The sequence below is a fragment of the Meles meles genome, chromosome 3 (assembly GCF_922984935.1).
Source record: "Meles meles chromosome 3, mMelMel3.1 paternal haplotype, whole genome shotgun sequence".
In the NCBI taxonomy this organism is placed as follows: Eukaryota; Metazoa; Chordata; class Mammalia; order Carnivora; family Mustelidae; genus Meles; species Meles meles.
The window spans coordinates 112,846,822-112,872,349 of NC_060068.1; the positions used below are offsets into that span (position 1 = coordinate 112,846,822).

A 25,528-nucleotide genomic window follows, 5' to 3' on the forward strand; every position below is an offset into this window, starting at 1 on the left:
CGCGGAGACCCCGGGACTAGTACAGCCCCGACGACGGGGATCCTGCCCTGGCCTCGCTCTGAGGGCCAGGGACCCGACATTGGCTGCGGAAGCTCAGGCACAGGCCCTTTGAAGTCGCATCTACCGGGCGGCGCCCCAGCCTGATGAGGGACTGGGGGGGTCGGGGGGGTGGGGTGGGGGCGGCCCAGATGGGGGATGGGGCCTTGCCTTGCTCCGAAAACTCCTCAAGGACCTGGCAGACATGCCTGCCTACCCCACGGTGTGGTGCGAGGAGTTCTCTGAACAGCAAGCCCTGAGGAGCAGGCTCCTGCCTGAGGAAGCCTGGGCCCCGGACACAGCCCCAGGATGACAGCAGGCAGTGCCAAGTATGGGCCATGTCCTCACGGGCCTCAGAAAACTCTCCTTCCTCCATGCCCTCCCCCACATACCAGTGAACAAAGGCACGCTTGGCATACATCAGGTCAAACTTGTGGTCCAGGCGAGCCCAGGCCTCAGCGATGGCTGTGGTGTTGCTCAGCATGCACACAGCTCGCTGGACTTTGGCCAGGTCTCCACCGGGCACCACAGTGGGAGGCTGGTAATTAATGCCCACTTTGAAGCCAGTGGGGCACCAGTCCACAAACTGGATGGTACGCTTGGTCTTGATGGTGGCAATGGCGGCATTGACATCTTTGGGAACCACATCACCACGGTACAACAGGCAGCAAGCCATGTATTTACCATGGCGAGGGTCACATTTCACCATCTGGTTGGCTGGCTCAAAGCACGCATTGGTGATCTCTGCTACTGTAAGCTGTTCATGGTAGGCTTTCTCAGCAGAGATGACAGGGGCATAGGTGGCCAGAGGGAAGTGGATACGGGGATAGGGCACCAGGTTGGTCTGGAATTCTGTCAGATCAGAAAGATCAGAACAGAAAGGTCCCCAGCCTCATTCTGGGATGTCAGGTGGTCTTTCTGGAAGAAGTGGCCCCCCGACTTGAGTCTAGAAGCAAGGTGGTGTCTTGTCCTTCCAGGTGTCACTCACTCCTTCCCCTCTGGGGCCGTGTCCCTGGCTGCGCTGCCTCTTCCCATCCTCCTTTGAAAGGTTTTTTGTTTTCCCAGGCTTCCTAGAAAAGGAGCTGCTTAGGTGGTTTGGGAGTAGTGGCTGCATCACTGGAGGGGAGTGATGTGTTTGAGGGGCATGGAATTGTGGGCAGGCTTTTGCTTGAGGCCCTTCCTGGTGCTGTCTTCACTCTCAGCCATTGTCCTCCAGGGAGTCCTTGAACGGCCCTTGTAGGCGCCATGACTTGGCTCCCCTAAACACTTTGTGTCTGGCTGTGTCAGGGAAGCACTGTTTATTTCGGGATTCCCCCCGATTCTGAGGAGGCCCCTAATTTAGCCATTTTTGACAACCCTGTGTGCTGTCTTGGCCAACTTTAGGTAAGGGCTCTGCCCCCAGGAGGCTAACAGGCTATGGGGTGAGATATGTCCATGGGGTCTCTAGCAGCCCCAAGAAGGAAAGCTGCTTAAGAGGCACAAAGTTGGGCGCCTGGGTGGCTCAGTTGGTTAAGCATCTGCCTTCGGTTCAGGTCATGATCCCAGGGTCCTGGGGTTGAGCCCCAAATCTGGCTGCTTGCTCAGAGGGGAACCTGTTTCTCCCTCTCCATCTAACTGCGGGACTGCAGTGACGCAGAGGGAGAAACAGGCTCCTCTCTGAGCAAGCTGAACAAGCTCTCCACTTGTGCTCTCTCTGTCAAATAAATAAATAAAATCTTAAAAAAGAGAGAGAGAGAGAGAGAGAGAAACTTACAGTAGTCCAAATAAGGGGGGGTGCCTTCACCGTAGAACATGGATTCCTTCCTGGGAGGTGAGGTGCTGCTGTCTATTCAGCTGGCAGAGAGAGGTGAGTGGTATGCATGGGGGGAAGCCACATATTGGGCTCTCAGACCTGTGAGGTGGAGGTTCTGCTCAGCCCCATACAGACCTGGAGAGGAGTGGACTTGGACAGAGTGGAGGGGCCAGCCGGAAAGCTGGTCTCTGGATGGTCTCTCAGAGATCCTTAGGCCAGAGACTCTGCGGACCTTTGATTCGACTAAAGGACAGGGACAGTGGGGGCAACCATCACCTATCACAGACCATCCAAGGGTTAGATGCACAGAAATGCTGGGTAGCAAGAGACCCTGTATCTGGATTCCAAGAACAATAGTGAATGTAAGCGACACAAGTCATGCTGGTACAAAAGGGTCATTAAGAGTCTGTGGAATCGGGGCGCCTGGGTGGCTCAGTGGTTTAAGCCACTGCCTTCGGCTCAGGTCATGATCTCAGGGTCCTGGGATCGAGTCCCGCATCGGGCTCTCTGCTCGGCAGGGACCCTGCTTCCCTCTCACTCTCTCTGCTTGCCTCTCTGCCTACTTGTGATCTCTCTCTGTCAAATAAATAAATAAAATCTTAAAAAAAAAAAAAGAGTCTGTGGAAGCTCCTACCTGAGACATCCCACAGTCTTGAAACTTGAAACATATTCTTGAAACTCCTCCTTAACCCTGCTTCCATCACCCAACTTACACACCTCCAGAGACTGTCAACTGCCCCCTCCACCCCCACCCTGGCCCATCCTGAAATCACTTTACTGCCTTCCTGTTTACGTCCTTTTTGGGGGGAAGCATATCACTCCCTCCCAGAAGTCCTCCTGAATATGACTTTCCTATCCCTTTATCATCTTATCAGTGTAATCCCTCTGTGGGGGCTTCTATCACAGAGTTGAAGATGGGGCGGGGGGGGCTCTTCTCGAATCTGTACATAAACTTACCCTTTTTAATGTGCAGCTTCTGGATCCATTCCAGGGTCCGTGCCAGTTATCCTGCACAGTGGGTCATTGATGACATCCTTGAGGGGACATCAGAGGCTCATTTCTGACAGTGCCCTCCCACAGGACACAGTCTGGGCAGGCTGTGCTCCTGAGACTGGGGACAGACCTTAGAAGCCACACTATGGGCTTGCTCCTGAGGTAGCCTGTGTTCTGAATAACAGGCCAGACGAGTGCTTCCAAACCATCCCTGATACTTCCTCCAGGAAGCCTTCAGGATTTCTTCTCACGCATAACAGCCTTATTTGTCAGGGTTCCTATGTTGTTGGATCTCTGTCATGCCAGGGCACCACATTACAGGGTCTGGGAGTCCTCTCCAAGGTGGGGGATGGGTGGCAGTTGGGTCATGCCTCGCCTCTGTCCTAGAGGATTTCATTTGTTCACTGCACACCGCTAGGTATCTGTGCTGTTGGGTAGAGCCAATGCATTTCATGTGTTCTCTATTCATTCAACAAAGATGTACAGAGTGGTTTTCCTATGCCATGGCCTGTGGCTGCCCAGGGCTGGGGTCAAGGCATCCATGGGGGCAGGGGCTGCATCTATCTTATTTATTTCTGTTTTCCCGGTACCCAACAGAGAGTCTGGTACACAGAGGGTGTTCAAAAACATTGGCTATTAAATAGTATTATCACTATTATGGGAAATATCATCTCTGCTCACTCCTTGGCCCTCACCCAGAGGCAGGGAGGGCACGAGGGCCCAAGAAGGGAGAAGACTTCTGCTCCTGCTGCCTTGGAGATCACTCTCAAGGGCCCCAAGTGGCTCAAGGCACTATGCCCAGGCTCTGTGAGCAGCCAAGGTCAGGAGAAACCACAATGCTCTTTCTTCAATGGGTTGGCAAGCTCCAGCAGGAGCAGAAGTATTTGGAAGATGCCCTTGGGGCTGAGGGTACAGTGAAGGCGAGGGAAGCACTAGGGCAAGAAGAACCTCAGGCCAACCTGAGGCCAACCTGAGCCAGCCGAGGGGACTGCCCAGCACAGGAAGCAGATCTGGGTTTGGGGGTGGGGTAGGATGAAGCTAATGGAGCTGACCATGAGGATACCCCCTGTGAGTTGCTAGAGTTTAGCTGGAGAGCTCAGACCTGGACCTGCCCCATCCTGGCCCAGTGACCACAGGTCTCTGGGTGGAGCCTGCCCCATTCAGACTCAACTCCTCAGGCCAACACCTCCCTTTTTGTAGGCCCAGCTTCCTTCCCCAGTCAATAGCCTGGATTCAAATCCTTGATTTAATCCTTGATGGGGCATCCCTTCTTCTTCATGAGATACCCAGTCCACAGTACTGACTACTGCAGGGCCCCAGAGGACAGTCAAAGAAGAACCTAAGAAGCTCCCATTTTAGAATGGCCTGTTTGGCCTGGCTCCCAGTTCTGTAGCTTCTGGTCACCCAGGGGTCTGCTCTCCACAAGGCTTGCAGGTCAAGGTTAGGAGTCTCAGAGTCTGCAGGATGGAAAGAACAGCAATCTGTGGCAAGCCTGGAGGAGGAGGGGCTGTGCAGGACTTCTGTAGAGCTAGGACATGGCCCCCAGTAATAGGGAGCCAAGGAGGGTCCTAGGCAGGGTTTGAGGGGATCTGAAAGGAACAGAGGCATCCAGGAGCATGGGGACCAGGCAGTATCTAAAAGGAAACCTGGGGTCTTATGGCCTATGGGGCGCGTGGAGGCTGATGCACCACACATTTTGGGTGGACAAGACTTCATCAGAGAGGTAACAAAGCTGGTCTTTGAGCTGTGTTTGGTGCCACAGAACACAGAGGGGAGGGCGTGCCTGCGACCAAGGGAGTTTCCCAGCTCTAGTTTTGTGCCATTCGATCCCTCAACAAACACCGAGTACCTGCTGTGTGTGTGTAGCCTAGACCTGATTAACAGGACTTGGAGGTGTGGTGGGGACTTCCCACCCTGCTGCATCTCCCCGGGGGCCTGAGAGGCTAGGGGCTCCCAGGGTGGGGCGGGCGGGGGGGGGGGCAGTCTCTGTGGGGTCAAAGGGAGACAAAGCTGATTTTGACAACTGAAGCCTAGTTCCTGGCTCTGAGCCAGGTTCCAGGACGGGCACAAAAGCAGAACCAGTTCCTGTCAGGAGGGCGTGTGACGGATCCAAGCTCATCTATCTTCTAAACAGTTGATGTGGGGCTTTGACCCTACCCTGGTGGCTTTAGGCCATGCCCTTTGCAGCAGGGACGGGACGTATCTTTGTCAGACCTGCAACCCCCAGCAGCACCCCTGTCAGATTTGCTCTGTGTCCACTTTCACAGAGAAAACCTGTCTGCTCTGGGTCCCAACAAAGGGGCTGCCAGGCAGCAGGGCGGGGGCCGGTTTACCCAGCTGGGCCCAGGGAGGCCTGGGCCCTGAGGCTTGGGAGCGGAGGCTGTTGGGAGGAGTGCCCTCTCACACAAAGGGGAGGCAGCAGACAATGGGAGAGCCAGAGGTAGCTCCACTAGCTGGGGCAGGGCAGTGACAGAAGAGGCTGGCAGCAGCGGTGGTAGTAAGATTGAGTAGGACTGAGTGTTGTGCCCCCGGGGCCTCACGAAGACAGCTTCTAAAGACACCATGGTCTTGCCCAGCCACAAGGATTCCCCCGTCCTTACCTTCCATCCTACTTCTTATTCAGGCCAGAGGGTACAGGCAGCCTGCCCTAGATCACCCAGCCTTCTGTGGTACCAGATGTCTCAATTCTACCTGTATCCTCCAAATAGAAGCCCAACCCAGGGATTCTCAGGTTTCCAGCTTCCCCTGACAGGTGAGGGCTGCTATCAGCCAGCCAGGCTGGGCCCTGTGCAGGAAGGTACCTCCTTGTATAAATCAGCTCCTCCAGGTGGAGCAGCAGAAGAATCGGGGAGCAACTGGACTCTATGCTCATTCTGTCCCTTGGACACGCTTGCCCTTGGCCTGATCATCACCATGATTTGGTACAAGCAGTGGTGCAGGACCCTTCCCTTCCTCAGCCCAGGGAGGGAGACATGGCTCTCAGGTGGGGGTAAGGTTCCACCAAAAGCAAAGGAACAACAAAGAGGAAACAAGCATGGGCCTCATGGAATCCAGTTAGCGGGGCTCCTCATGTACACACTGCTCATCCATCAGCGTGGGACTCACTGCCTGGGCCTGGACTGCAGCCCCGTCCCGGTCTGCCCATCCACAGACACATTCAGCAGGGCTGGGCTGGGGCACTCTGGTCTCTTGGATGAGGACCCTCCTCCCCTTCCTTACCTCTAGAGCTGAGATCCAGGGCCCCTCAGAGCTAGAGAGGTGCAGGCCACTTCCATAGTTCTAGGCTCCCAGAAAAATAAAAATGGAAATAATGTAAAAATAGTGTTGTTGTTTTTTTTAAGATTTTATTTGTTTATTTGTCAGAGAGAGAGAGAAAATAAGCAGGGAGAGAGGCAGGACTCCCCACTGAGTCCTGAGCAGGGAGCACAGTGCGGGATTCAATCCCAGAACCCTGGGATCATGACCTGAGCCGAAGGCAGATGCTTAACTGACTGAGCCACCCAGGCAGCCCATAAAAATTGTGTTTTAAGAATTATGTTGTTTATGCTTTGCTCATTTATTTCACAAAGTATTATATTCAGTTTCACTCCATAAAATATTCAAATAGCTTTGAGAGTCTTTTATGTGTCAGGCACTGTTTTAGTGTCTCAACAATTAAGTGTCTGTAACCCACATATATAATGTAAAGCATCATTTGGAGATAATTTCAAATATTTAAATTCTAGGTTTCCTGGCTCTTCCTTCCTCAGGCAGACCTCCACAGTCCCCCCCAACCCTCTCCCTGCCTGCCCCATGATTTTCTTTTCTTTCTTTACTTAAGGAATGTCTACACCCAACATGGGGTTCGAACTCATGATCCCAAGATCAAGAGTCACAGGCTCTACCAACTAAGGCAGGCAGATACTCCCCATGATTTTCTCATTGGTATGGGTTAGGCTCTGTCCCCTGCTCCAAGGGGTCCTGTGGCCCACAGTGAGATTCGTGGAGCCAGCAGAGACTTCACTGGGAGTCCAGCCACCCTAGACCTGCCTCTAGCCTGTCCTCCCAGCCCTGTCCTTTCTATACCTTCTGCCTTCTCCTATGCAGCACCAGCTCCTTTAGTCACTAATTGGTCTTGGTGAAGGGTCCTGCCAAGTGGTGCACAGCACTGCCCAGTGGTGCCCATGGTTCCCCTCGTGGCTGAGTCACAGGCTGGAATGTTTGGACTGACCTCACCTCCGGGCCTGGCTTTGGGACACCCCAGCTGTGACCACCTGGTGTGAGCCTGGCTGCCTGTGTTGCTGGGAGAGTGGGGCAGAGCTATGCCACCAGCGTGCAGCAGCTGCCGGCTGGCCCTGGAATCTGGGAATCCAGGTGCAGGGAGCCACGGGGATTAGAGCAGGAAGAGCCAGATCCAGGCCAGCAAGGGCGAAACTGGGCTGAGGTTGCTTTAGGCCCATGGTGAGAATGGACTGGAATAGGACCCATGAGGCAGTCTCATGTTCTAGGTGGCTGTTTTCTTGGCTCCTAAGAATCTTCAAAATCCTTTTCCACTTATTTTCCCTTCCAAGTTTAGGTGGGATAGCTGTGCAGAGCCAGGCTCAGCAGTGGGGAATGAGCAGCGGAGCCCGCAGGGCTGGGGGCCACACTCACACCCCACATCTCTCATACCAACCCACAAGGGTAGGAGCAAACATCTGACTTGAGCCCCCTCTGAGAGGACTCCTGATCAGATTGTTTGATGCCTGTGAGATCAGCGAATCTGTGGGAATGCAGTCTTGCCTAAGCATCAGGGAGGGGACATGCCTCTCCCACGTGAGAAGCCAGAATAGTTTCAAAAGAATGTGTAATGACAACTTCTATGGGCTGAGAATTAAATAAGAGCTGTCTCATCTCGGAGAAGAGAAAGAGAAAATGGCAGGTCTGGACTAGGGATGCACTGAGTGTTGGAATGGGTGCTGCCCAGAACCCTGGGAGCAGTAGGCCCTGAGAAGTAGCTGTGTCCAGGATTAAGACCAGCTGGCCACAAAGAGCTGTGACATTGGGCACTCAAGCATGAAGCATTGTTGGCCCAGAGAAGGAGCACAAACATTCTCCCTCACAGAACCTCGATGTTCTAGAGCCAGGGACAGATGAAGAGCTTCCATAATCCTTGTGAGATCTATTTATTATTCTAACACCAAGATCGCCCTTGCAAGAAAACGACAGATCCATCACCTTTGTGAATATAACAAATTTGCTTCCATAGTATGTTAAAATAGTTACCAACTTGGAGATTTTCTTGGATTACAAGGTTAATTTAATATTAGAAAATCCACTGACTAATAGAAAATGAAAAAAAGAAACCCTGTGATCATCTTGAAAGGCATTTGATAAAATTTACTAGTCATTCACAGTAAAAAGTTGGAAGACCATGAAGAGAAAGAAATGTTCTTGGCAGTTTATTTTATTATTGTTTTTTTAAAGAATTTTTTCTCCTATTTATTTGAGAGAGTGCATGGGCAGTGAGGGGGGCTGGGGTGGGGCAAAGGGAGAAGCAGACTCCCTGCTGAGCAGCCAGAGATCCTGACTTGAGCCCAGGGCAGACACTTAACTAACTGAGCCACCCAGGCACCTCTTGGCATCTTAAAGAACATATATTGGAAAGCAAAAGCCAGTATTATACTTAACACTCTAAAATTCCCATTAATGTCAAGAGTCAATGTCCCTTTCACTGATCTTGCTCAGTATTGCTCTGGATGTTCTAACTAGAGAAAAAGAAATAATGGTTAAGTAAAAGAAATAAGTAATAAGTAATAGAAAGCATCAAAATAATCATTACCGGCAGACAATATTATGATTGTGCCTCCATAAAATACAGGAAAATCAATTGAAAAACTATTATGACTAGTAGGGGGATCGAGTCAGGTGGTGCAGAATAAGATAAGTTTTTATATGTGTACAGATTTTAATAGTTTTTAAGAGTGCTAAGTCACAACTAATTAGAAAATATGATGAAAATAATTTACAATTCACAATAACAGTGACTCATGAGAAATACATGGAAATTCATTTAGGGCACACAGAAGGCATATCAACTTTGCTCTAGGATGGATATAAAAGAAGACAAAATAAATAGATGCATATGTCATGTACCTGGAAAACTCAATATTTTAAAATTTATTAATTGATAAATGCAATTCCAATCAAACTTCATTTGGGTGGGGGGGAAATTGACAAGATGACCCTAAGGACAAAATGAAAGAGTTAATATGGACATGAGTATTGTCATTTATAAAAATAATTTATTTGGTCATTCAGATGACTAAAATCTATTTTTGGCCTTCACCTAGTGTTCCTGGCTCACACCTTAAAACCCTTGGAAGGTCCCGTGATAAAGGCAATAAATGTGTCTTTTGTTATGTTAATGAAGGTGACTTTTGGTCTTCACCGGGAGGGAGCAGGCTGCCTGGGCGACCAGCCAGGTGATTAGAAAATTGGAACCTTCCATCCCAGCCTCTCTCCTCCAACTTTGGTAGCAGGGAATGACAGGTTTAAGTTGCCAATGTTCAATGACTTATTTAATCATGATTATGCAATGCAGCCTCCATAAAAAGCCGAAAGGATGTGTGGTTCTGAGAGCTTCTGGGTTGGTAGGGAACACAGGGAGGTGGGTGACAGCTGAGTGCCTGCAGAGGGCCCAAAGGCTCTGAGCCCTTTCCCATACCTTGCCCTATTTATCTCTGCATCTGGCTGCCAATTCATATCATTTATCATATCCTTTAGTAAACTGATAAATGTTAAGTAAGTGTTTCCCTGAGTTCTATGAACTACTCTAGGAAATTAAAAGTACTGAAGGAGGAGGTCGATAGAACTGCCACAATCTATAGCCAGTAGGTCAGAAACACGGGTTAACAGTCTAGGCTTACGACTCAGTATCTTAAGTATGGGGTGGAGGGCCTGAAGTAGGACAGAGCCCTTAACCTGTGGAATCTCGTGCAATCTCTGGGTAGGTAATGTCAGAATTGAGTTAAATTCTTGGACACCCTGCTGGTGTCTGAGAATCACTTGGTGTTGTGTTTGGGGGATCCTTCCACATTGGAATTGGGTTTGGCAACACAAAAGATGAAAAACCAGAAACTGAGTCAAAGACTGATAAGGTAAGATTTGCCTTTATAGGCATCCAGCATGTGATAAAGCTATAAAGTAATTGAAGAATGTAGTGGCTCCACAGCACGGGGGCGAGGGTGGTGGTGGTGGTGGTAGATACATCAGTGGAAAAAAGAGAGTTCACAGTAAATGATATAGGAAACATCTTAATTTAGAGGATAAAGAGTAGTTTATTAAATCAGGTTGAGGCCATTTATTATCTACACACACATAAAACGGTTACAATCCTACATACTATGTACTTCTCCACACTATAAAATTAATCACAAATTGGTTCACTGTGGGTGCCTGGGTGACTCAGTTGGTTAAGTGTCTGCCTTTGTCATGATCCCAGAGTCTTGGATGGAGACCCACATTGGGCCCCCTGCTCAGCAGGGAGTCTGCTTCTCTGCCCCTCCCCTGGCTGGTCCTTTCTCTCTCTCTCTCTTGCTTGCTCACTGTGGGTCTCTCTCAAATAAACAAATAACACCTTTAAAATTTTTTTTGATTCACCATCTTTCCAATGTGTATATTTTCATAAACTATTTATATACTTAAACACAAGGGCTGGTAGAAAATACAGATAAATATTTTTATAATGAACATCTTTTTCATCAAGGTAAACGTTTTCTTTTTTTGTTTTTAAAAAAGATTTTCTTTATTCATTTGAGATAGAACAAGTGGGGGTGGGGTGGGGAAAGGGAGAAGCAGACTCCCCACGGAACAGGGAGCCCAATCCTGCAACCTCAGGATCATGACTTGAGCTGAAGGCAGACGCTTAACCAACTGAGCTACCCAGGAGCCCCAAGGTAAACATTTTAAATGTTTTTCTATTACATAGAGATAAAAAGTATCAGAAATACAGTGTACACTACTGATAGTTGTATTATTGACAATAGCACTTTGGAACATTTACATTTTCTAGGTTATATATTAGTCTAGTTTTAATTTTACATAAATAAATTTGTTATAGTTTTAACTAGAAAAATGATAATAACATGGAAAATAAAGGCAAAGAATGAAGGATAAATACTGCTTCTTATATAATGTAAGAATCTTGCCGTAACATACTTGCCTTTACTCCTTCTATGTTAGCATCCTTGTACATTTACTTCTACAAATGTTATCAACTAGTACATAGTACATAGTTACTGTTCTTGCTTTCAACAGTCGGTTGTCTTAAATAATTTAAGAAACAAGAAAACATTTTATATTTACTTATTATATTTACTGACAGTCTTTGTTCTTTTTTTAGAGCCAAATTTCTATCAGGTATTGCTTCTTTTCGGCCTTAAAATTTTCCTTTCATGTTTCTGGTAGTGCAGGTCTAGTGGGGATGAAGGGATGAATTCTCCCAGTTTTTTTTTTTTTTTAATTAATCCCAAAATATCTTTATTTCTCATCCTCTTTTTATTTTTTTTTTATTATTTTTTTTAAAGACTTTATTCATTTATTTGACAGAGAGAGAGATCACAAGTAGGCAGAGAGGCAGGCAGAGAGAGAGGAGGAAGCAGGCTCCCTGCTGAGCAGAGATCCCAATACAGGACTCCATCCCAGGACTCTGGGATCATGACCTGAGCCGAAGGCAGTGGCTTAATCCACTGAGCCACCCAGGTGCCCCTCTCATCCTCTTTTTAAAGATAATTCCTCTGGATATAGAATTCTATGTTGTTTTTCTTTTCTTCATAGTATATCTAATATACCATTCTATGTTTCCATGTTTTTTGGCTTGCTTAACTTCTGACGAGAGGTAAATAGTAATTCTTATCATTGTTCCTCTTAATGTCATCAGTTTTGTGTTTTTTCATTGTTTTTAAGGTGTTATCTTTGGTTTTAAGATATTTGACTGTGATGCACCTAGGTGTGGTTTCCTCTGCTTTTATCCCACTTTATCCTACACTTCTGGCGGTGGTAAGTTAATAATTTTTACGACCGTATTTAGGAATGTAGCCACTTTTTTTTTCTTTCAGTTTTTGCTTTAGTCTCTTTCTCCTCTCTTTTTCTGGGACTCCAATTTTATATATATTAGATGGCTTAATACTGTCATTTCACTGAGGTTCTGTTCTTTTTTGTTTTTGTTTCATTTCTTTTTCTTTCTATTGTACGTATTTCTATGTTTCCATTTAGATCATTTCTATTGGCTTGATGTCAGGTTCACTGTACTTGTTTTCTTCAGTGTCCCTCTCCTCTTAAGCCTACCTAGTAAAATTTAATTTTGATATTATATTTTCCGATTCTAGAATTTCCATTTAGTTCCTTTTTGGTTTCCTTTTTTTCTGCTGAGATGACTCATCTGTTTATTATATCCATCCTACCATTTAAAATTCTTGGATATATTACAATAGCTGTTTTAAAGTCTTTATCTGCTAATTCCAATATCTCTATTATCTCTGGATCTATTTCTGTTCATTATTTTTTTCCCTGGTTATGGAATTATATTGCCCTACTTCTTCATGTGCCTGGTAATATTTGATCCCATGCTGGGAATTGTAGATGTACATTGTTGAGAGTCTGGATTATGCTGTCTTCTTTACAGAGTGCTAAGTTTGTTATGGTAGGCAGTAAATTTACTTGAGGCTCAATATGATCCTGTCGAGGCTTGATTTTAGGCTTGATTGTTTGGCTGAGTATAAAGCAGTGCATACAAAATGGCTAGAGTAGTTCCTATTCCTCAGCATGGACTTTCTCTGATTTTAATTAAATGCTCAGCATGTCCAGCAAGGTCTTTCCACTCTGGTTGGCCACAACAGGTCTCAGCACTGTGTGACCTCTGGAATCCCCATTTAGTTCACAGACCCAGAAGTTGTGGTTTTGTTTTGATTTGTTTTGTTTAAGTAGTCTCCATACCCAACATCAGGCTGGAACTCAGGACCCCGAGCTCAAGAGTCGCATGGTCCACTGACAGCCAGGCACCCCATAGAGCCAGAGTTTTTAATCCACCAGTCCTCATAGGTCCTTTCTGTGCTCACAGGCTGCTTAGACGAAATCTCAAGACAAGCTCTGTGCATAGTTCTAGAGCTCCTTGTACACATGGTTCCCTCTTCTTTGATGCCCTGCTCCTCAAATTCAGCCAACTCTTCATCTTTTATCTCTGATGTCTGTATCTTCACCCAATGAGACCATTACACCATTTGGGTTCCCCTTCCCTCTGCCATGGTTTGGAAAATGCCCCAGGCAAAACTTTGGTGAATGTGGAATTCACCTTTTGTTTCCCTTCTCGAGGATGAAAGCTATTTGATGTCCAATGCCTGTAATCAGTTGCTATAAATGTTTTATCTAGTTTTATAGTTGTTTACAGTAGGGAAGTAAGTTTATTACCAATTACTCAGTCACGTTTGGAATCCAATAAAAGTTTAAAAGAAGAAAGGAAAGGAAAGGAAAATAGGGAGCCCTAATTCAGGATGTGGATGTGATGTCACACATGTCTAGGAATCTAATTTAGCTGGAAGCAGCTGGGCTAGTAGGGGCTACTCATCTCCAGTTCTTTCTAATCTGGCATCAGAATGGTACTGAATAACACCTCGGTTCTGGCCACGATGGTAAATTGTATCAGACAAATCCCCCTGCCAAAAAAACCTATAAAAATTGAATAAAATATATAAAAGAACAATTCGAGGACTTTGGAGAACAACCAATACAGGTAAGAACTGAAGGATTATGGTCCTTGAGAAAATGAAATAATATGTGCTGAGTTCCACATTAACCCTGGCTTTTTCCCTGGGGGCATTTCCTACATTGTTGCATGGGAGGAAGGAGGGAAAGACCTAGCAGAAAGCATTAGTCTTACCAGACAGGGGATGGGCTGGTGGATGGGTTTGGAGTTCAGGAATGCCAAAGAGGCTAGAACTTAGGGGCAGAAGACTGTGGAAAGGAGGAATTATCAGAGAAGGAGACCAGTGAACAAATTTCTCCAAATTTATGGGTGAGTGAGGGTGTAGTGGGCTTCTGAGGCCTCAGGCTGAGTGACCTAGTATGGAAGCCCTTCTAGAACAGATGGGCCTGGCTGTTCCTGAGCATGGCCAGGGCATCTCAAAGACAATCCTGAGGCTACACAGGTCACTGAGTCAGGCCCACAAGTGTAGGTTGCAGGCAACCTCCCCCAAATCCATTTCCTCCCTCTGACTGATGTTTCTTTGTTATTCCCCATTGGTTGGACGCAATTAGACGTCACAGAGTGGGAGAACTGGTTGATGTCATCCACACAGGTCAGCAGCCAGGGGCACAGAGCAGGGGCAAAGGTGGGAGAGGAGGACAGATCTGAAGAGACTAGCAGAGATTGCCCAAGTCCGTCAAGTGTTAGTTACACCTGGTACAGGGAAAGTGCTCCACATGTTAACTGTGCAATCACAGAAACAGCTTAGAGTATTGGAAGAACCCACATAAGGACTGCCTGTTCCTGCTCCTCTGGCCCCTCTCCTCCAGGGGCTCATTTCAACAGGAGCCAGAATATTCTAGATATGTCCAGAATCCTGTCAGTTGCCTCCCCTATCTCCTTCCCTAACTTCAGTGTGCTACTAGCCTTTGTTTTGGTTTTTTTTTTTTTTTTTTTTCCTTAGGCCTACTGGCTCCTATGCCCTGAGCCTCCTGTAAAACTGTAAGTTAGCTTAACTGGCTGTGAGAGGCCCTGGTCACCCATGGCTGAGTAAGGGCTTTGGGATCCTCCCCCCATCTTCCCTGCCTTCCCCACCGCTAGAGGTCGCAGCATTGATCATTGTTTATGAAAACATCTCTATCGGCCCCAGTTGCTCAAGCTCAGGTAGCTCTGAGCAAGGGTTCTGGCTAAACATTGTCAGGTGGGAAAGGTAGGGCATTGGATCAGACCCCGGCGGGCTTTTTGAAGGAGACAGGGTCTGCTTCTTTAACTGGGTGTCCCATGGTGGGCTCCAGGCACCCTCTGCTGGCGGTCCTCATTTTTGCAGATGCAGCTCCCTAGGCAGGACCAGAATTCCCCCAAGGGTTCTCAGCCTCCCTGTGTCTTTGCCTGGGGACACAGATAACTGCTGGTGTCCTGGGGTGGAGCAAGATAAAATCCCAGGTCTTGCTGAGGGTAGGGGAACATCCTGGCCTGGAGCTTTTGGGAGAGCATGGCTTGCCTCTAAGACTGCTGAAACCCCAGAGTGTCTCATGGCCCAGCCATTGTGGGAAAGCCATCTCTTCACCTTCACTGGCTGGATTACTTACTCTTCAGCCAGGGAGAATCCTTGTCCTAGGCATTCCTACTCGCCTTTGGGCTCTGATTCTTGTAGATGATGGAGGTAGACATCTTCCTGATCCCAAGTCTTATCTGCCTGGCTCAGGATCAGGGATCAGGTCAGATTCTGGTTCAAAGTCAACATCAAGTTCTGAATATGAGTCAAGTTTAAGGGCAGAGCCAGAGTACAGAGCAGAGGGCTTCTTCCTCCTCATGAGGGAGGCCAAGTTCCACAAGCGTGTGCATGCTTGGACCTTCCTGTGTGCATGTGTTTGCGTGTGCCTGTGTATCTAGTGGTAAAGGACCCTTCCACCAAAAGCTGGGGCCAAGTTGTTGTGTCTTTCAGGGACCAGAGGCACAGGAATCATCAGACATTTCATAGGTTCACACAAGTGCTGGGGATAGGAAAAAAATGCGCAAAACTATGAAAAGAAAATATAAATACTAAATGCTAGCAAATGTGGCATTATGTCATGGAAACTAGTCCCTCCTGGCTCAGCCATGTTCTTGTTGGACAAGGATAAAATGTACTTCTGTGGGATATCGGTGCATTAGAATATGTTTGATGTGGTGTCAGGTGGTCAGGGCCTCTAGAGGAGTGAGCGCTCTGGCCTTCCTGTGGTGGGTACGTTGGAGTCCCAGGCAGTGTCCCACAGGGGCAGAGGACAGAGCTCACCAGGTTTGGTTGACAGTGTCTACACGAGGGACTGCGGGAGAGTCCAAGCCACAACCAGACCAGATACAGGCTGGAAAGTGGAGTGCAGTAGAGAGCCCACAGGAGAGATTGGAGTCTTTGAGGCAGGTGTAAGCCGGCCTCAGCCACATGGGTGACTCAGGCTCCTTGGAGGTGATCTACATACGCATATGGTGATTTTGTACCAATTAGTAGAGGATACCCACTTTTCAACTCACTTTCTTTTTGATCTCTTGGAAAGCTGTTGTAATGAATATGTAAATCTATAATATCTGTGATACGAATGGAGCTTCCCCACTTACACAGTACAGAATTTGCACAAATTAGACTGGGCTAGGGAGACTCACAGATGGCCTGACACCCGTCTCACTCCAAAAGGGATATAAGGTGACTTACAAACATGTATCACTATAGCAAGATGAAATGTATTCATCGAAAAATAGGAGGGGATATGAGGCACAGGGAGAGGAAGGGTAACATGAGTGAGTTAGTGTTGAAACTATCATTAAATGGATGGTTACCTCCTGGAGGAAGGAGTCTGGTGATTAAAGAGATCAGACATTGTGATTAAGATTCTTTGTCAGTCTGAAGGCTGCTGGTGTGTTCTCTGTGGGTAGTCAACTGGCTCCTCATTCTTATGCTTTCTGGGGGCTGCCACTGATTTCCTTCAGCAGGACCTGCTCTGGGAGTGGAGCAGAGGGAGCCAACGGTGAAAAACCCTCATCGTGGATGAGAAGTAGGTTCTCATCCCTGAAAATGAGCTCAGAATAGGGAGAAAGAACATTTAATAAACTTTTTTTTTTGCTAAGATTTTATTTGTTCACTTATTTGAGAGAGAGAGTGAATGAGAGGGAGAGGGAGGCAGAATCTGAAGTAGACTGCACTAAGCGTAGAGCCTAGCGTGGGGCTCAGTCCCATGAAATCAAGAGTCAGGCGTTCAACTGACTGAGTCATCCAGGCTCCCCTAAGTGTTTGTTGAATAAACAAATGAGTGAATGAACACAGCCCTTCCTATTTTAATTCTTTGTAATTGTCAAGTCTACCCACTTTTCCCTCTGTGCATTGCCATTTCTCAGTTCGGGTCACTATCACCATCCCTCCCTATCACCTCCAGGCTCTGCTCCTCCTCCTCCTCCTCTCTCCTCGTGGTGCTTTTCCTAAACTCTTCCCATGTCATCTGTCCCTGGAACCTCTGCAGCCCTACCTCTCATTTCTCCCCTACCTTCTTCTCTGTTGGCTGCCCGACGTTTTGACAAGGACTTAAAAAAAAAAACATAGTAAAGCCACTGCACTTTCAGACTTTTAAAAGGTAGCTAAGTCAGATGTCCAGTAGCTCTTCCAACTGTCCCCTCATCCTTGCTCATACGTAATCCTCACCCAATCTCAATTTGGGCACGAGGATCTGGGAGGATGAATGAGGGGCTTCTGTGTTACGATACTAATGACTTTTAAAACTGTGATTTATCTGTATATATCAAAAATATCAGGATTTGTAAGCATCATACCCAGCTAACTTCCGGTCCTCTGAGCATTTGCACCAGCTGATGCTTCTTGCCAAGGATGGAAGGGAGTCGAGTGCAGTGAGGAGGGAAGCTAAAATCTAGGCCTACTATCTTTATCACGAGGGCTTGCCCTGGACGTGCTGGGTAATTACAGCTCCAAAGGCCCTGGGACTCCTCTCTCCACCCTTTAATGACAGCCCAGCCTGTGGTGATTCGGCTGTTTTGGGCTGCAGAGGTCCAGGGGGTTGGCAGCTGGGAAGGGACATTCCATGGGGCCTGTCTTATTTTTTGTATGAACCACATGGGATTGGGATTTGGGGAGCACTTTTTGGGGACCTACTTGGCTCTGTCCAGGGCTGGCCCCACAGAGACCTGGAAATTCTGCCAGATTTTCTTTCCCTTCTCAGGGGTCACACACCAAGCTGGTCCTGGACCAGAGTGCCCGGGAGGCCCTATTTCTGAAGCAGTAGGGCCACCTAGTGGTGGCCCTACTCCAACTGCACCTCGCTACCCTCTGTTGCCAGCCTGGAGTCAAAGTACTGGTCAGCTGGGTCACCCAGTCTTTCCTCAATCCCTCAAGTGAAGAAACTGGAGTCGTGGGGTGGTCTTCCCAGAGTCCAGTGGACAACTGTATGCTGAATGTGCTGCAAATGTACAGATGTATGTCAGCATATACAAGGCCTTCTGTGCAGCACTGATTGACCCCGGGGACCCGGCTCTAGGGAATTTCATGGTGGGACCAGGTGCTCATTATTCCTGGCCAGGCCAACACTGCTGCTGTGTGGTTGCCCAGGTCTGCAAGAGTCATTAGCAGCCAGGGAGGCCTCAGGGCCAAGCAGTGCAGCCTGCCCCCCTCCCCTTCCCCAGAGATCACAGGTAAGCCGGGGGGAATCAGGGGCAGCTTGAGGAGGCCTCTGTTTGGAGGGACGTATTGCACCCACACATCTCATCCCATTACCTATCTACCAAGTAGGAAGTATCCAAGTATTTTTGCCATCTTTTTTGGAGAGACACCAGGTCCTTCCCTTGAGATAGTGGATGTGGGCAGACAAGTCCAGTCCACTATGTAACATCTATAATGGGCAAATGCAATCGGGAAGAAAACAGAAATGACTGGGAGATGTTCATTTCATTTTCTGAGACTCAGAAAATGCTGGAGCAGAAACAGTTCTGGGGTGTGGATAGGGTTTGGGGAAATAAAGCTGCAAATAAAAGGCTATGTGGGTCTGGAATGGGCCTGAGCTAGAGCTTCGGACTTGAGCGCCATGGATTTACCCATGCTCAGTAGTTCCTGGAGGGCATGACAGAATGTCAGGGGTAGTAGGGTGAATGGTGGCCCCTAAAAAGATACGACCATGTCCCAATACCTGGGCCCTGTTTGTGTGAACTTATTTGGAAAGAGATTTTACAGATGTAATTAATTTTCAGATCGTCTGATGAGATCATCTTGATTATGGAGGTGGCCCTCAGTTCAATGGCAAGTATCCTTATGAGACAGAAGATTCAGGCACTAAGGAATGACTGCGGTACAGGACTCTGAGGGCCTGTGGAAGACTTAGCCAGGCCTTTGACTACTGGTGTGTGGTGGAGCGAGGCCTTAAAGAGACACCCATCCCTTCATGTAGTCAGCAAGTATTTATCGAGCCCAGTTCTGTGATCAGAGCAGCAGATATGATCATGGGCAAAAATATACAGTTAATTTACTCTTGGAGGTCCCAGGCAGATGGAGGAGGCAGACATTAATCAAATAATCATTCAACTATATCAACTGTGGCAAGTGTTACAAAGCATATAGGCTCTGAGAGGTTGTTAAAGAAGGTTTTGACCCAGCCGGGGACATAAGAAAAATCCCTCTAAGGGGACATGAAAGATTTAATTGGGGAGGAGGGAAGATTTTCTAGGCAAAAAGAAAAGCATGTGCAAGGGCCTGGGAGTGTGATGGAGAGGGAGAATCGTCTTTAGAGGGATGGGAAGAAGGTCAAGCATGACCAAAGAAGTGAGCAGGGCCCAAATCATGTGGGGCCTTACAGATCACCTTTAGGATTTTTCCTAAGAACAGTGCTGTTTACTAAGCTTGGAGTGTTGGGTTCAGACTTAAACTTTGAGAAGAGGACTGAACTTTACTGCATAAGGAGGAAAAGGGGAGGGGAGGATGTTTTGGGGGGAAGAAGCTGGGGCAAGTGGTGAGAGGGCGATGGAAACCAAGGAAAATGAGAGTTCCAGGGTGTAAAATGCTGTTTGGGGCCTTCAGCAGAGGAGAACTGAAGAGAGACTATTGGGTTTTTGAGGCTCCGAAGTTATAGAGAGTTAACAGAGCTGGTTTTGTGTTGTGAGCACACCAGAAACCCCACTGTAGGAGGGGTGGGAGAAGTGAGGACAAGGATTGACAGACTGTTCTGTCTTGGGCTTTTGCTGGGGTGGAAAAGGAGAGAGACATTGCAGTAGTTGGTGGAGTCGAATGAGGGTTTTGTTTCCACACTAGAGGCTTAAATATATTTACAGATCAAGGGAAGGATCCATTTGAGAACGGCAGGTTGAAACTTCAGGAGAGAGAAGGGTTGATCCACAGGGCAAGCTCCTGAGATGGGGGAAAGGACAGGGAAATCTGGGCAGACAGAGGGAGGCTCCTGTGTCCTAACAGGATATAGCAGATGCAGGAAGGTTTCTGTTTGGTTTTAGTGGAGCTCTGGCTGGTGGCTGACGCAGGCCAGAACAGTGGCTTGTTCCTTCTTTTATGTGTGCAGTGTGTAGTTCTATGTGTGTGCTCCTGCCTTCCTGACGGCTGGGCCGCTAGCCTGGACAGAGTGCCACAGGGAACATCCCCACAGAGCCCGGGCGGAGGCGGGGCACCTCCCACTCTGGGCTAGCTCCCTGATGAGATTCTCAGACCGTGTTTCCCCTCATTCATGACCAGGAAGGTTCACAGAGCAGGCGTGGGAAACTGCTTGGCCGCCAGAGCCTCCTCCAAATCAGGCTGAGATTTTTGCTACCTCCCAGCCTTCACTCCCTCAAACACCGGCCTAGGCAAATGAGGTGTCCTCTGTTTTTGGCCCCTGTTGAATGAAAAGGTTTGGGCAAACCAAGAGTTGGCTCCAATATGCCACCTCCCTGCTCAGTCTTTGCTTGGTCCCCTTCTCATCAACCCATCACCCACACATTCGTCGCCAGGACAAGTGCCTGACACAGGAGCTGGGGACAGGCAGAATCCCTTCGGGAGCTTGGTCCTGTGGGTGGACCCCCGTCGCCTTCAAGGTCTTCTCCACTGGTCTATCCACTTCGCTGATACCCGGGCCCCAGGCCCGGATGCCCCCCACCCCCGCGCCCCTGTAATCCAGAGGTGGTGATGATGCTGAGGGTCAGCAGGAGCGTGGATGCCCAGCAGGACCCCTGAAGAGATGGGCAGGAGCGGAGGCCAGGGGAGTCCGCACGCGGGCAGGGGCGCTCCCCACCGCACCCGCGCCAGGATCGGGTGGCGGGCCCTTTAGCAGCAGCCGGGGGTGCTGAGAAGGAGGGAGGGCCCAGTCCCGCAGGTGGAGCGGGGCGAGCGGAGGCGGGCGCGCCGTACGTGCGGCGAGCAGCCGGCGGCATGAAGGGCGCGGATAGCGGCCCCCGCCCGCTCCCGGAGCCCGTCTCCGGCGCGCCCGGCAGCCGGGACGTTCCCTGGGGTCGCAGGCGGGGACGACCCCCGGCCGAGGCTGTCAGGGCGCGGAGCCAGGGCGAGGGCCGGTCGGCAGGGTGGGGGGGGCAGGAGGTGGGGACGTGGCAACGGCTCAAGCGGGCGGGGCTCGGCCGCGGCGGGAGGCGGAGCCGCCCGGGGAGGAGGCGCAGAGCGGGCCGGGCGCCGCCGCGGGAGGTTCTGGAAGCGCCGGGGCCGCGCGTGTTCAGGTGAGCGCCCCGCCCGCTCGGCGGTCGGGGCCGTCGCTGGGCTCGTGCATGGGCCTGGGGCGGCGGGCCGTGCGTGCTGCTTGCGCGGAGCCGAGAGTTGGGGGCCGGGGGTCGCGTAGTCCCGACCGCAGCTCCAAGCCCTCCGCCCTGTTTCTCCTTCCGTCTGGGTTCCTGTCCCGCCGCTTGCGTGCCCTCCCCGAGCTCAGGGTGGTGAGGTCAGCGGCGCCCTTCCTGCGGGTCCCTAGGCGTCCGCTCCCGACCGGGCGGGGCGGGGAACTTGGCCGCCCAGCCTCGTCAGGCTCCCCGGGAACGGGAACGGGCGGCCTGGCCCCGAGGACGGCCAGAGGTTAGAGGCGGAGGCGGGGCGGTCGGCCGGCCCCCGGGGGCCGCTTAATGTTAGCGAGGTCTGCCTGCCTTCCTCCAAAAGGCTGGGAGTCTCAGGCCTTGGCCCGGCGGGGTCCTGCTTGGTGCTTGGGAAACGGGCTGTTGGTTGAGAAAGTTTTTATCCCCTCTAGACATCTCTTTCCAACGTGCTTGTTTTTCCTCAGCAGCTGAGCAGACCTATGGTAACTAGTTAACTAATTCAACAGACGGACCCTTCTCTGTGTCAGAAACTGCAAGGAGTTGCTAGCCCAGTGAGGCGGACGGATTGAAGACTGGGAAAGTCCAAGTCCAGAACAGTGTGGTGAGTGCTGTGCTCGGAGGGAGACCAGGCTGTGGCTCCTTGGTTAGGAGACACAGGAGACACTTGGTAGGACAGGATGCTTCAGGCCAGAGGACTTCCTGGAGGAGGTGATCTATGAACTGGAATGGTCAGAGGAAAGCTGAGTAAGACAGAGGAACAAGGCGTGTGAGTGGGAGCAGACATGGGCGCTCCAGTTGAGGCAAGGTGATGAGGAAGGAATATTTAACGGATAGCTGCCCATGGACCCAATCCACAAGAGTTTCAAGTGAGAGGGCAGTGCCTGGTACTGTGTCGTGCATGTGGATGCTGCTCAGCCTGAGCATGGATCAGGGCCCTTACTACATCAGGACACTTGGGGCCTTGGCCTTTTATTCTAATGTGACATCTTTAAGATGTGTAGAACTTTCATGTGCCTCCCAAGTCTGAGGCTGTGTCTTCTGCTGTGGAGGAACACCTAAGGCTTGTGCTTCTTAATGTGAACTGTCTGAGGCCTGACAGCCTCAGCCCTCTTGCGCCAGATCCTGGTTCTGTGAACAAGGGTTGGGGGACATGATTTTGTAGCGGAGGGCATTCTCACATGTCCCAGGTTTTGCCAAGATCTGCTGTCCACCTAAAAATTTGTAGAATGTTTTTGCAAGCTGCTGCTGCTGCTTCTCACCCTGTATCACATCTGGAACAACAGGTTCTGTGATTTAGATCTCTGTTAAATGAACTGAGATTTCCTTTGACTTGTGCTTAAACTGCCCCTGAAGTGTCTAGGGTACAGTCTCTCACTGTGGTTCTGGGGCTCAGAGCCCAGGTTCTTCTGTTCACTTCAATACACTCACGGGAGTGTGCTTTGAATCCTTTTTTCCTAGGGCTTTCTTATTCTCAGATGGCCAAGTATGTCCACTGTGCGGCCCAGCCAAGGAGGCCACGTAGCAAGGATGGAGTGAGTTGGCTGGGGGCCTCATCCCAGAGAGGCTGTCATGTTGGGCTACCCTCATTCTCTGAGAGCTCAGCAGTCAGACATGATGACAACTAGGCATTGCCTGGGACTTGTGATAGGCACTTTTACTTAGAAGGAGGGAGGAGGAAGGAGGCTCTGAAACAGGGTGCCTGGGAGAGTGCTTACTTAGCCACTGCTATAGCCTGTCCATAGCTGATCTCTGTTCATTCCCAGAGTACCTCCCCAGTGCCTGCATTCTGCTTGGAGTGTGCCTTAGGGTGGAATTAGGAGGGAGAGGAAGAGAGGAAGGAGGGGGTGGTGACACCCTCCTTGCCCATAGGTAGCTCATAATCTCCCCGAGATTGCTGCTTCAGCCTGGCAGCTGGCCGTGTGGCAGAGGAGAAGCTCAGAGTGTGACTACTCCTCAGAAAGAGATGGTGGGTGCAGCCCTGAGGAATGACTTGGATGAGGGAATCTGTACTCATTTCCTGACAGAACTTCACTTTTTACTCTGCCCTCCCACGTCCATGGGAGGTTCTGAGGCTGGATGCAAGACCTTGGCCGATTTGTGGCCACGCTGGCTGATAGTGTACATTGGGCTGGTGGGTGTGTCCCTGGCTCTTGGGATCTGTCAAGAGTTTAATTTTATGCAGATGGTCATTGGCAGGAAATGCTCTGATGCAGGCACGTGCAAGCCTAGACAGAGTGCTAGAGCGAGAGTTAAACGGAGATTGCTTGAATCTAGCAGTTTGGATGTGCCCCAAAGTGGAACATCAGCCTGTAGAGTGAAAGGGCTAGTGGCTCTTGTGGTCTCTGGGGTTTTTGCTGGGGATGTGGACTGAAGGATATGGTTTTTATTCTCAGAAGGGGTGGAGGAGAATGAAAAGTATGGACTAGACTTCTTGGACCCCAGAAGAGAGTTTTTGTTCAAGTGGTGTTGTTGCCAGGCAGAGGATTAACTATTTGGGTAGTGAGTTCTCCACTCAGATTGGATCTGTCTGAGCCTGTTCACAGACCAGTGCGTGTTCTAGACCTTTCAGGAAGTGCTTGCTAGAGTATTGCCTGCTCTGTACCTGGTACTCCCAAGGACCAGTGTGTGGCCACAATCCCGAGGCTTGGTACTTGTAGGAGCTCAGAACCAGTAGGTCAGAGATAACGAAATATAAGAGATCTGAGAGTATTAGTCCAGTCCCCTGCCTTTTGCCAGAGAGCTTTCTTTCCTTGATGAGCTTTAGAGCTACTGTTTGACCTGTTCTAGGGTTATTCCCTGATGGTCATTGTGCTGCATTAGTTCTGATTCTGCTCTCTCAAGTATGTTTCATTTCTTTTGGCCCTTGTGGGATGTGGAGATTGCCCGGTATCTGCTTTATTTTCATCTTGTCTGTCCCCTAGACTGGACTCTTCTTCTATGCCAGGCTTTAGCCAAGCAGCTGGCCTCTTAAGGTCTACTGATGTTCTTCCAATACCATGGATGCTGATGTCTGGTATACGCTGTGCTGGATGGTAGGCTGCCCACTGATAATGGCCATCTCCATCAGTCCTCGCAACAACCCTGTGAGATACAGGTGCTCATCACCATGATATAGATGGGAAACAGGCTCAGAGAGATCTGGAACTCGTGTAGAGTCACAAAGCCAGGTAGTGATGGTGGAGTTGAGATTGAAGTTGGGGTTGTCTGACTCCTGACTGGACGGTGCTGCCTTGCCTGGAGCTGGATGGTCATTGCTGAGTGCCGTGATGTCTGAGGCGGGAGTGACTGCTCACCTGAACTTGAGGCCCCATAGTGCTGTCCACCTTTTGGTAGAATCCAGCCCAGTATGTCATGCGCTGATTGGTGAACCTTGATAAAGTCCTGCACCTGGGCAGGCCTGCTCTGCTAGGTCAGAGTGCCTCCTCCTTGTGGGAGACCCTCGTGCTGTAAGGCAGTAGATGTTACTGAGTGGGGCTGAATGGTTGCAGTATCTAATGGAAAGTGTGCTCTGCGTTTGAGTCTCAGCTCTGCCCCTGATGTGTGGTAGCAGGTCAGGTATGCGGGAAACTCGCTCAGCCTCACTTTCTAGCTTCTGTATCTGAAATGGAGATGATTGTCTAGTTTACATGTTTTGGTGAGGATTAGATGGTAACGAGAGATTTTTGGAAATACAAATCATGGTTCCCAAAAAAAAGCAGAGCCTGAGGCAGTGCTTCATGCCTTATTGGAAGGTGCAGAACCGCAAGGGTAAGGAAAAAGAAACCTGAGGGAGCGAAGGCTGGCACAGGGTGGTGCTTTAGTCAGCTGGCCAGTAGCTGCCATGCAGGATATCTCTGGGGGAGCTCCGCAGGAACTCCATGCCTGCAGAATAGTTTGTCAGCGGAGGCCTTGTGAGGGAATTTATCTGCTGACCTCCTCCTGTCTTCTATCTTCATTAGTCAGAGTTGCCTCATGGGAGTTAGTTCCCTCTTGCTCCTTGGTTGCATTACCCGAGTTCCCCAGCAGCCACAGAGGAGGCCAGTACGGTATTTCTGTGGAGTTTGGCAGTACAGGAAGAGCCAGAGATTGGGGACCTGTACACACTTCTCCACTGACTCTGAGGCCTGGCAAGAGACCCAGGGCCCAGGAGACTGGTGAGGCCAAGAGGCTGTGAAGTGAGACATCGGAGGCATCCTATATATTGCTTTGTGGATTGTGTTCTCATTTGTAGTCCCTTCTTAAGAGTTAGTCACATTTAGATTACC

At 49.5% G+C, this 25,528-nt stretch overlaps 2 protein-coding genes across 12 annotated transcripts in view; one reads left to right on the top strand and one right to left on the bottom strand.

Moving 5' to 3' along the window:
• Positions 1 to 16: 16 nt before the first annotated feature.
• LOC123939265 (tubulin alpha chain-like) lies at positions 17 to 20,903 on the bottom strand. Its single transcript, XM_046001163.1, has 2 exons — positions 20,765 to 20,903; positions 17 to 927 (listed from the first exon to the last, which is right to left on the bottom strand). Exons 1-2 carry the CDS (start codon positions 20,901 to 20,903, stop codon positions 17 to 19), a joined length of 1,050 nt encoding a protein of 349 aa, XP_045857119.1.
• A 196-nt stretch (positions 20,904 to 21,099) lies between these two features.
• Positions 21,100 to 25,528, top strand: part of P4HA2 (prolyl 4-hydroxylase subunit alpha 2) — a 34,868-nt gene continuing 30,439 nt past the window's right edge. For 4 of the 11 annotated variants that reach the window (XM_045999909.1, XM_045999911.1, XM_045999904.1 and 1 more), the window contains exons 1-2: positions 21,103 to 21,200; positions 21,749 to 21,885. The gene's annotated coding sequence lies outside the window, so the exon portion shown is untranslated. The other 7 variants (XM_045999915.1, XM_045999910.1, XM_045999905.1 and 4 more) reach the window with 6 other exon arrangements.